The following is a 12,738-nucleotide window of genomic DNA, read 5'->3' as shown; positions in this document are numbered from 1 at the left end:
TTGAAAGACTCTTGGGGAAATTAGAGCATTATGGAAAACAGCGTTCTTCCACCATTGTTAGATTGTTAAAAGATTTAAAAAAAAAATAGATATTAAAGATATTCAATACTCCATAACTATTCTATAATTATAAATTATTTACACATTTCTATAGGTTTCGTTTCAAACATGAATTATTAATATCACGTAATGTTTATGGAAATACTCAATTTGTTATGTGTATGATCACATGTTTATGGGCTCAAATGTATTATCTTTGACTACGTTCAGCAGTTAGATTCCATTTAATTCTGCTTCCTTACATTTGAAATCAAATTACAATTCTGCATCTTGCTGAATTTGAAAAGTCTTTCTCAATTCGGTTTTAAATTTCACACAAACCAGGCTCAGTCAGCTTTATTGGTTCCTCAGTAATTTTAGCCTGCCCTGTTCAGCCCGCCCTGAATTTTTGTCCCATTTTCCCCACTGTCTGTAAGAGACTGTTTCACAGTCTTCGATTACAGATGTACAGTACTATGTTGTGTAAAAGTGTAGATGGGAGGAAATAGATTGACTTTGTGTAGAAAAGAGGTAGTGTCCCTAGTAGCTGGTCAGTGACATGGCTGAATAGGTAGTCATTGTCGGATAAAACCTCTTTTTGGAGAATCTCTAATGTTTTCTTTTCATGTCTTCTCTCCAATGTAAGGCACAGTAAAAGATGGACTTCTGACCATAGGGAACATCTCGGCTCCTGTGTACAGCCCGGATGAGAAGATGAAGGTCCCAGACGTGCTCTTTTATGAGAACGTTCAGGTGAGGTCCTTATCTGCTTATTACCGGAAGAAACATTGTCCTCTTCTCTGCAGTCCACAGCCTAGAGCAGGAAAGATATGGGTTCACCAAACAAAGTCCCTTAATCCTCAAGAGCTGCTCTATTCATTTAAAGAGATAGTTTAGCGAAAAATGAGAATTCTGTCATCATTTACTCCTTCATGATTTTTTAAACCTCTGTGTCTATCACTCTTGATGAGTTCTCTTACGAGAGGTTCTCTCGTATTGCGTAAGTTTAGCTTACGCTACGGGAAAGATTCATCTCCTCGAGATATTGAAGCAAAAAAATTATCCTTAATTTTGTATTCATTGTCAACGCAGTGCAGCAGCTAGCAGACCTAGAGCAGGCCATCTCGCATGCTCATTGGCTGCCCTGCGGGCAACTGCTGCAGCCTACCAGTGAGCCCGGCGTGACGTCACGCCCAATGAAGGGCGCCCGCGCCTTCATAGCGTCATAGCCCGCCGGAATGGGCGTGCCTTAGCTTATAAAAGTAGGGGCTGTAGGCTGAATTCCCAGATTTTTCATCTCTTCAGCGAGCTCTTCGCATCCCTGGATCTGAGAGAAGCCACCGCCGCCGTCGAAAAGTGAACAGCCAGCTTAGGTCAGCGCTGAGGAAGCCATCCGTGCGAGCTACGCTATCCGGCGACGTATCCTTTTGCCTTGCTATATATATTCTAAAAGAGCAGCGAGTGTCTTTTTAAAGATGCCTCGCACTTCCTGCGGCTCGTGTAGAGCCCCGCTCAGCGCCGGAGACCGCCACCTGATCTGCGCTCTCTGCCTGGGCCTGGAACACGCAGAGCTCGCCCTCGCGTCCGGGGGCTGCGAGCTCTGTGACGAGCTTCCGCTGTCGACCCTGCGGGCTCGACTTGAGGCCTTCAACACCGCAGCAGTCACGCCGCCCTCTGTGGGACCGCGCAGGAAGAAGCGCCGTTCCCTGAGACAGCCGGAACCTGTGGACATAGCGATGTGCTCGCCGGAGAACCTCCCTCGAGCCTTGCTTTCGCCTTCCCTGCCTCTCCTCACCGACGCGCAGCTGCTGCTTTCGAGCCTCACTGCTGTCGCATCAGAGGATGAGGCCGAGGAACACGCCACGAGAGACTGCTGCTCCATCCTGGCTGAAGATTCGAGCACTGCGGGCTCGAATCGAAGTCTTTAACCACAGCGCCGCGCGGCTAGCTCTCTTTATGTTACAAGAGAGTTTCCCCGCCCTCGCGCCCCCGTTTCGCGCGTCTCGCGCGTCTCGCAGAGCCCTCTCGAGCTCTCTGCATGACGCGGACGGGCATCATCTGTGTCACATGTAGGTCCCGTGCCCACTACTAGTGCACGCGCCCTCATACAAACACTGTTCCCAGTTCTGCTTGACCAAACGAGCATGTGGCTAGCTCTCTTTACGTTACAAGAGAGCTACCCCGCCCTCACGTCGCAGTTCGCGCGTCATGCAGAGCCCTCTCGAGCGCTCTGCATGAGCCAGACGGGCAACAACATACGCGACGTGCTGGATGCGTGGTAAGAGCAGAAATTTTTTATACAGTTCTGCTCGACCAACGAGCACGCGGCTAGCTCTCTTTACAAGAGAGCTACCCCACCCTCGTGTCATGCAGAACCCTCTCGTGCTCTCTGCATGACCCCGACGGGCATCATCTGTCACATGTAGGTCCCGTGCCCACTACTTGTGCGCGCGCCCTCATACAAACACTGTTCCCAGTTCTGCTTGACCAACGAGCACACGGCTAGCTCTCTTTACGTTACAAGAGAGCTACCCCGCCCTCGCGTCGCCGTTTGCGCGTCATGCAGAGCCCTCTCGAGCTCTCTGCATGACCCGGACGGGCTTGCGCACCGCCGTCAAAATGTCTCGCCCTGTCAGTCCCCTTAGATAAGGCTACTGCAGCGGTGTATTTGGCAGTCAACAAGCCGGTAATGCAACCCGCTCGCCTGCACACATCCGCCGTTCTCGCGTAGATCCAGAGAAATCTCAAGTGAGTATAATGTCTGGTTATCCGGCTCACGCCGTTGGTGTCTTGAGTGTAGAAAAGGTGTCCACATCTCGGTGTTCACCCTTACACAAAGCTGTGCTCTGTGCTCACGCCTATTTTCTGCCCGCTCTGTCTCACGGCCAGAACAGCCTCATACATGTCAGGTTAAGAATGTAAGTTACGTGCCGCTCACGAGCGCTCACGCTTACTAACAGACACATCGCCTCCAAAAAGATGCGCGTGTCCCGCTGCGGCCGGACCGCCGTCAAAGTTTATTTCCCTGTCAGTCCCCTTCAAACAGGCTACTGCAGTGGTTCATTTCATCAAAAAGAGTATAATGTCTGGTCCGGCTCACGCCGTCGGTGTTTTAAGTGTAGTGAAAGTGCCCATGCCCCAGTTTTCACCCCTACACACAAGCACTTCGAATCTTGTGTCACTCACAGAGCACACTCTCATAAAGCGCAGAAAAGCCGCTCGAGTGTTGAATGTAAGAAATGTGTCCACAGGTCTGTGTAGTGGGCACAGACCTGTGGACACATTTCTTACATTCAACACTCGCTCTGTTACACGATCAAAAAAGCAGGTTATGAATGTAAGTCTCGTGCCCGCCAGAGAGCGTTCACGCTTGCTAACACAGACCTCCCCCCGGGCCCCGCCCGCGCGTTTAAGTGTTATCACAAAACGCAGGGCATTAATAAGACGCTCCCCATCCATTATGATCGGGGCGTCAAATACACTTGTAAGTCTCGGCCCGCGCACACGCGCTCAGGCTTACAGGAAGCTTTTCCGCCCGGAGCGCTGCTCGCGCGTCAAAAAGGGAAAAAAGAATGTTCCCCATGCCTTATGATTGGGACATCTCACATAAATCAGCCGGTTTCGGCTTTCAGCGAGCAGCCATTGCCCATGTTCAGTTTCACAAGCCCGCAAATGGCGGCGCTCTGAACCCGGAGCCATTCGCCCCCTAGCGGCTCACATAGCTGCATGGGAAACTATCCCAAGGATTTCAGAATGGGTGCTGAGCACAATAAAGCAGGGCTATACACTTCAATTCATTCACCGTCCCCCGTGCTTTCAAGCCCGGACCGCGACGATAGTGAATGCGGAAGTAGCACACCTACTTCACGCAGAAATAGCAAAGCTGCTGTGCAAAGGGGCTATAGAAAAGGTACCGCCTTCTCTGAGCGAGTCAGGTTTTGGCAGCCGATATTTTCTCGTACCCAAGAAGGACGGAGCCTTCAGACCTATCCTAGATCTGAGACATTTGAACAAAGTGCTTGCGAAAAGACCGTTCAAAATGCTTACGACCAGGAAAATCCTCGCGCACGTTCGCCCGAGGGACTGGTTTATTTCTCTAGATCTGAAGGATGCCTATTTTCAGATTCAGATAGTACCCCGTCATAGGCAAATTTTGAGATTCGCCTTCGACTGTCAGGTATATCAATACACCGTCCTGCCGTTCGGCTTGTCCCTAGCACCCCGTACATTTACGAAGTGCATGGACGCGGCACTCGCCCCCCTGAGAAGTCAGGGGCTGCGAATAATGAACTATCTGGACGATTGACTGATATTGGCACAGTCAGAGACAGAACTGCTATCTCACAGAACAGTGGTTGTCAGTCACCTGGAAAGTTTGGGTCTCACGGTCAACTGGACCAAGAGCTCATTACTGCCCAGCCAGTCAATTTCCTTTTTAGGAATAGAACTGGACTCGGTGACCATGACGGCTCTTTTATCGACACAGCGCGCGCGCCGTGTTCGCCACCTAGCCGCATCTTTCCAGAAGAGCAGCTTTCTCTCTTTGAAAACATTTCAAAGGATTTTGGGCTGTATGGCATCAGCTGCAGCGGTGCTTCAGCTGGGCCTACTGCGCATGCGCCCGCTCCTACGCTGGTTGAATGCTCGCGCATCCCGCCGAGCCTGGGTTTCTGGCGGCCAGAAAATCAGAGTGACTCAGACCTGCATAGCGGCTCTGCAGCCCTGGTTAGTAGCCAACTGGTACCAGCAGGGAGTGATGATGGGAACCATCTCTTATCGGAAAGTCATTTCGACAGACGCGTCCAACTCGGGTTGGGGCGCGCTGTTCGTGGGCAGACCGGTCTTCGGCCAGTGGTCAGACCAAGAGAAGTGTTTTCACATAAACTGTCTGGAAATGATAGCGGTCGAGAACGCGCTGAAGCGCTTCCTCCCGTTCATACAGGACCAACATGTTCTTGTCCGCTCGGACAACATGTCTGTGGTATCCTATGTAAACGTCTGGGCGGTGTCAGATCCAGAAATCTCTGCAATCTGACGGAACGCCTCCTTATTTGGTCTCAGATGCGCCATGCGTTTCGCTGAGGGCGTCGCATGTGTCTGGCCATTTGAACGACGGCCCAGACAAACTGTCCAGGGACAATGTTCGCCCAGGGGAATGGTCCCTGCACCGCCAAACGGTCCAGAAGCTGTGGCGCCTATTCGGCAGAGCGGAAGTCGACCTATTTGCGTCAAAAGACAACGCTCAATGCCCGACGTTCTTCTCGAAGGACGAGGACGCGCTGGCCCAGGTTTGGCCCAGCCTCCCGCTATATGCTTTCCCTCCGGTCTCTCTGTTACCACAGGTGATCAAGAGAATCAGGGAAACGCGCCACTCGGTGCTACTCATAGCCCCGCGTTGGGAGAATCAGATTTGGTTCCCGGAACTAGCACGGCTGTCACTTACAGCTCCGTGGCCGATTCCGGTGAGGGCAGATGGGGTGGTGATGGCACAGTGGATAAGACACATGCCTTTGGTGTGAGAGACCCGGGTTCGAATCCACTGTGAGACACCAATGTGTCCCTGAGCAAGACACTTAACCCCTAGTTGCTCCAGAGGCGTGCGACCTCTGACATATATAGCAATTGTAAGTCGCTTTGGATAAAAGCGTCAGCTAAATGAATAAATGTAAATGTAAAATCTCCTCTCTCAGGCTCGCGGCGCGATCTGGCATCCCCATCCGATAAGGGGAGGTCCCCATCCACGCTCAAAGTATACGTGGCGGCCGTGGCAGCGTTCGCAGAACGCACGGCCAGTCACTGGGGAGACATGAGTTGGTCATCCGCTTCCTTAGAGGAGCTAGAAGGATGAACCCGCCGCACCCCCCGTCGGTTCCTATGTGGGATCTTTCATTGGTCCTCGAGGCCCTGAAAGCCTTTCCATTTGTCAGGGCGCTGAGATTTTACATTAGGCGCTCCGCCTCCTTCAGGCGTTCAGAACAGCTTTTTGTTTCGTTTGGTGGGCGCACCAAGGGTCTCGCCTCCTCGAAACAGAGCCTGTCCCGATGGATTGTGGACGCTATAGCAACTGCTTGCGGGTCAAAAGGTCTGCAATGCCCTCTGGGCATCAGGGCTCATTTCACGAGAGGCGTGGCCTCGTCGTGGGCGTGGTCCAGTGGGATTTCTATCCATGACATATGTGTAGCGGCGGGCTGGTGCTCTCCGTCTACCTTTGTCAGGTTTTAAAACCTAGAAGTTCCTGCCTTGCAGGCTAAACTTTGTCAGTTTGAAGGAGAGGTGTATTCTGCCCAGATCTTCCTGCTCAGATCAATCTCACGTGACTCAGGTCTCCTGGTTGAGCTGCACTAAGTAGGGTATGTGCCATGTGCCTATACAGACCGGCGCGCTGCTCTGTATTCCCTATGTGTGCTTATGTACAAGTGATGGCCCGCGTGGCTGGCCACCTTATTTTTTCCACTTATGGGGTTCCCCTGAAAGTTCGGGGTCTCATGGTGGATGCTTAGCGCGCACGGTTTTGACAAAGTGTTCCAGTAGCGTAAGCTAAACTTACACAATACGAGAGAACCTCTCGTAAGAGAACGATACTCTGTTGCTAACGTAACCTTGGTTCTCTCTAGAGAGGGAACGAGTATTGCGTAACCGGCCGTGCTCGCGCCACGAGCGACTTCGCTTCAGTCGACGAAAAAACAGGGAATTCAGCCTACAGCCCCTACTTTTATATGCTAAGCCACGCCGATTCTGGCGGGCTATGACGCTATGAAGGCGCGGGCGCCCTTCATTGGGCGTGACGTCACGCCGGGCTCACTGGTAGGCTGCAGCAGTTGCCCGCAGGTCAGCCAATGAGCACGCGAGATGGCCTGCTCTAGGTCTGCTAGCTGCTGCACGCGAGATGGCCTGCTCTAGGTCTGCTAGCTGCTGCACTGCGTTGACAATGAATACAAAATTAAGGATAATTTTTTGGCTTCAATATCTCGAGAAGATGAATCTTTCCTGTAGCGTAAGCTAAACTTACGCAATACTCGTTCCCTCTCTATAGAGAACCGAGGTTACGTTAGTAACCAAGTATCGTTTTCATTTTTTGACAAGTATTCCTAAGCAATATTGTGTAGTAGGCTGTTTCACAACGAAAATTACTCCATAGCGTCATCTATCTTCCAAGCCGTAAGCTGTTAAAGGCAAATGTATGCGTTTTCCTATAACAATGTAAATACGATTCATCACATAATTACATTTTCTAACTAAATGGAATCACCTTTAACTTGTTTATCAGGGTGTTTGTAAGGTTGTTCTTTGTAAAACTGCTTATAACAATATGTATTGTAAAAAAAAAAATACATTGAATTGAGTGTGGAAACATTTGTTTGACAGCTGTAATTTCTATTTATAAAAATGCCAAAGGAAGGAATCTAAAATACAAGGAAGGAACGAAGGAGATGTATATGAAGATGAAAAAACAGACTGAGAAGTTTATCTTATTAGATAAAAATATATGTGGAAGGTTTTCCTTTGGTGACATTTGCAGTTATATATTATTGCAATACAAAGCTTATCGTGAAAATGTAAAAAATCAAAATATCTAAGCATTGTAGAATAGCAGATACACAAACGCACATTGTGACCGAACACCATAAGAATTCTGTTTAAAAAATAAAAAAAACATGCAATGTTGCTTGGCAATGAGGCAACATTGGTCTGGCAGTGAGGAAAGATTTATGTATCTGTCTAAGCCTTGTAAATCAGCAGAGACTTTTGCTCAAAGGTCAGATCTCAGAGAGGACCCACAAAAGAACATAGGCCAAACGCACAGGCACGTTCAAGTACAACAGGATCTCGGCTGGCCCACAGTGAAACAGGGTGTAATCATATTTCATTATTAGGGGTTTCAAGGTCTTCTCGCTGAGGGATGTTCAGCATTCAAAGTTACGTCAATCAAACCACACTGTTTCTCATGCACAACTGCTCAACTAGATAGCGATCAGTTACTTTACATTTGTAAACCAAAATAAAAAAAGATCAAATACTCCCCCATCTGCCACTGTTCAGTCAAAACAATCCAACTCTACACACCAGTCACAGCCATTTCTGGACAATTTAGATGCTCAAATATACAGGTTACAATTCTGAAATGATGTACTTCATCTTCAATGCAAGTGTGTATGTTTGTATGTTTGAAGTAAAAGTTTGAAATATTGGACACGGGATAGCAACCATTATTTTGATTAACAAATTAGCAAGTTACTTAATTGGCAACATAAACAAACCTACAGTTAGACTAATGAACCATATTACTCGGTGGAAAATAGTTTATTATTAATAATACATACATTTTCTTGTTGAACATTTGTGTATTTCATCAAATAGCAATAAGCCACTTAAGGTGCTACAGTTATTTTACTATGGAACATATCAGTATTAAATGTACTTTCAAATATGAATATGGAACATATTCATATTTTTGAATGTACATTTAATACTGATATGTATGGTATTTATGACAAGTTTAATGTTTATACACTACTGTTCAGTAAGGAACAGTTCAGTAAAATACTACCGTATTTTATTCAGCAAGGATGCATCAAATTGATCTAATGTGACAGTAAGGACCTTTTATAATGTTACAAAAGATGTATTTTTCTAATGAATACTGTTCTTTTGAACTTTCTATTTATCAAAGAATCCTGAAAAAACTTTTGTTGTTTCCACAAAAATGGTAAGCTGCAAAACTGTTTTCAACATAATTATAATGAAAAAAAAAGTTTATTGAGCAGCAAATTGGCATATTAGAATGATTTTTTTTGAGCAAGGATGCTGAAAATGGATCTTTGCATTACAGGAATAAATTACATTTTAAAATATATGAATATAGAAAACAATTATTTTAAATTGCAGCAATATTTTACAATATTACTGTTTTTACTGTATTTTTGCTCCAATAATTACAGACTTGGTGAGCCTAAGAGACTTCCCTCAAAAACATTAAAAAAAATAAAAAAATTCCGATCTCAATCTTTTAAATGGTAGTATAACCGTTTAGCATTATATCATGCAATAATAACAAAATATAAAGTGTCACCAATAGTAATACTCAATGTTGTTGCCACGCTGCATGTGTGGCATTTGGTCTCGCGCTACTGTTGCTCAGTGATGTGAGAAGAGAACGAGGATGACCTAGATATTCCTCTACCCTCCCTTCTGAGGCCCAGAAAGAGGTGGAGGAAAAAAAGTTACTCTTGTCCCACTTTTCAATGACCTGCTTTTTTGTCTTTAGAGCACTAGAAGGAGAAGTGCAGTAGTCCACTGAGGCCACCTCCCAATATGGCAAACTCGTGTGTCCGCTTGCATCACTTTTTGTATAATGCGTGTATGCAGTAAACCCATCATTCTTATTTGACCTTATTGTATTGAAAAAGCACTTTGTGCCTTTGCAGCCTCAGAAATAGAAAATTCAATTCATTGTGCCATAACTGGACCAGAATTAATTTCTGCTCCCATCTAACCAATCAGCTTTTGTGTGTCTGTAAAATGTAGGTGACCTTCTCAGAGATATATTCTCATGTGTTTTCACGATTTACCACTGGAGCAATCTGAGATAGATCAGGTCACATGACATGCTTATTTTACATATATATATATATATATATATATATATATATATATATATATATATATATATATATATATATATATAAACCCATAGGAAAATCTCGATGGAACCAGCGGCGACGTCATTCCTGCACCCCTCTATTCCTCCTCAAGAATTCCTCCTTTTGTTTAAAAAGAGTCATGATCAGTGTTACAAATGTACACTACCATTCAAAAGTTTGGGGTCAGCAAGAATGTTTTTTAAGGAATTCATACTTTAATTATGCAAGGATGTATTACATTGATCAAAAGTGACAGTAGATACGTATACATGTATAATATATTTCTATTTCAAATAAATGCTTTTTTTGTTTTTTTACTTTCTATTCATCAAAATATACTGACTTTTATTAATGGTTTCTCCACAAAAAAAATCTAAGCATCACAACTGTTTTCAACATTGATAATAACCAGAAATGTTTCTTGAGCAGCAAACCTGTATATTAGAATCATTTCTGAAGGATCATGTGACACTGAAGACTGGAGTAATGATGATGAAAATTCAGCTTTGCATCACAGGAATAAATACAAATTTTAAATATATTACAATACTATTACAATTTAAAATAACTGTTTTCTATTGTATTAAAAAAATGAATTTTTTACTGCATTTTTGATCAAATAAATGCAGCATTGCTGAGCATTAGATTCTTCTTTCAAAAACATTAAAAAAATCTTACCCCAAACTTTTGAACGGTAGTGTAATTATTTTATTGGTAACAGAAATACCAATAATAATCACCTAAAACAGGAAACTAAAACTTTTCATCCTGACAATGGATGATTTTGAGAACCATATAGATCAAATTATTCACAGGGTTTAACTAAATAACTCATTTTAAGTGCTCGAACATCCTTTAACACCCTTGCCTTTTAAACACTTTTAATAGAATTTATTCAATTGTAAGTGTTATGCAACCTGTATTTTTGCTAAGTTGGTAATACTTAAACCATTATTTCACATAAAGTTATATTTTTGCCTTGATTGTCCGTTTCAATATCTTGTTTTTCAACTTTGTTTGTTTTCAGCTTTAAATGACAAAAAAATCCCAGATTTGTTGTCTCAGACCACCATGAAAATCTGGAATTTTTGTCATTTAAAGCCTTGGACCCCACTGTATTTAGTACTGTTCTCATTCTAAAATCTGTTTTGTGTGTTTGTTCACAGCACATGATGGTCATGCAGGACATGCTGAAGGACTTCCTGTTGGGGGAACACCTTCTTCTTGTGGGGAACCAGGTAACTGAGGATTCCCATCTTTAGGATGACAGTCTGCAAAGGTGTCTGTCCACTCTAATACTGAGAGCATAGCAGATGTACAGTACACTATCCCAGAGCGGTGGCGTCATGCCATGAAGCACAGCTGCGTTTGTAAAGCATCTGCCCACCAGCTACAGAGTGAACTAGGACTCGGTGTGCCCTACGGCGCCCAGCCACTCGCTCACTGTCTCTACTAGAGACCTGAGGGTGTGGAAAAAGAGTGGGCGTCCAGACTGCTGTCACTTCAGAGTTTAGACAAGTAGATTGATTGACACACAGAACTCATAAATATATGTGCTAGACGCACAAAATGAAATAGACCTGTGAATACATGCTTTCCTGTTTAATACACTACCATTCATTTTTTTTATGTTTTTGAAATAAGTCTCTTATCCTCACTAAGGCTGCATGATCATAAAATTGAGTAAAACGGTAATATTGTAAAGTAGTATTACAATTCAAAATTGAATTGTTATCTATTTGAATATATTTTAAAATGTCATTTGTGATCAAAGTTGAATTTTCATCATCATTACTCCAGTCTTCAGTGTCACACGATCCTTCAGAAATTACTCTGATATGCTGATTTGCTGCTCAAGAAACATTTATTATTATCAATGTTAAAAACAGTTTTTGCTGCTTAATATTTCTGTGTAAACATGATTCATATTTTTTTTCACGACTGATAAATTTAAAGTTGGAAAGAACAGATTTTAATTGAATAGAAATCTTTTGTAACATTACAAATGTTTTACTGTATTTTTTGATCAATTGAATGCATCATTGCTGAATTAAAATATAAGTGTAAAATAATAATAATAATAATAATATAAATGTATGTATATATATATATATATATATATATATATATATATATAATATTACTGACCAACCCTGAAGCTCGAGACACTGAAGCTCAAGTTGTCATTGGCTAGTAATACATTTCAAACATTATTAAAGAGAAGTAAACAGTCTATAATAAAATAAGTACAAATAATTAAACTACAAGCAGTTGCACAAATAAACACAGTATAACAATACAGCTCAGCAGGCAAAGAAATTATATCTGTGCTAAACTTTTTTTGTCTCACTCAATCACCAGCAAGTGAAATTGTGCAATTTACTAGCCAATGACTAATTAAAGACACTTTTTTGGTGCCTAGCGTGAAGTTTGGTCACATATAAGAGTGATTTACTTGCATTGTAGAGGGTTGCTGACCCAAATCTTTAAACTCTCAACTGCATCTAATTTTTTGTTTGTTTGCCAACGTAGTTATGCCTGAACTGATATAATAAAACACTGATTTGCTCTATACTTTAGATGAAAAAAAAAAAAACTGTCATCTTTGCTGACCTATTGCTTGACCTAATATAATTTTAATTTTGTGTGCAGATTGTCTTAGCTTCTGTTTTTCATTGAATAAATTTGCATAGCAATTCATACAGTTAAGGATAACGTTATTGCTGTGTCACTATTGGTAACATAACTTGAGCTATATACATGCAAATTTAGTAAAACCTGGTAAGGTCCCTTTTTTATTATTATATTATTAAATTTAAGAGCCCCAGTAATGGTCAATTAACTAACTGGCTTCAAAACACTTGGAATATTATGCATGAGTAATATGGACTACTTTTATAGTATTTAATGCTGCTTTTTTAGAACTTGGCAGTATAAACCACCATCCACTTCCACAAGCTCCGATATTCTGCCTAAAATCTGCTTGGGAGATGGAAGAAACGAATAGAGGGTTAGAAAGACATGAGGATGGTTAGATAATGAATGACACATTTATTTT

The 12,738-nt window shown here is 43.2% G+C and overlaps 1 protein-coding gene across 3 annotated transcripts in view; it reads left to right on the top strand.

Annotated features, from left to right (window-relative positions):
• vwa8 (von Willebrand factor A domain containing 8) overlaps nt 1-12,738 on the top strand; it is a 142,617-nt gene that overhangs the window by 45,971 nt on the left and 83,908 nt on the right. For all 3 annotated transcript variants that reach the window (XM_077215719.1, XM_077215720.1, XM_077215721.1), the window contains 2 exons: nt 686-792; nt 10,847-10,918. In XM_077215719.1, the coding sequence (XP_077071834.1) occupies nt 686-792; nt 10,847-10,918 (179 nt within the window). The remainder of the gene's footprint in view (nt 1-685; nt 793-10,846; nt 10,919-12,738) is intronic.

This window comes from Siphateles boraxobius, unplaced genomic scaffold (genome assembly GCF_051911475.1).
Source record: "Siphateles boraxobius isolate OS27281-9 unplaced genomic scaffold, OSU_SipBor_1 7, whole genome shotgun sequence".
Lineage (NCBI taxonomy): Eukaryota > Metazoa > Chordata > Actinopteri > Cypriniformes > Leuciscidae > Siphateles > Siphateles boraxobius.
This window is presented reverse-complemented; position numbering and strand designations above follow the sequence as displayed.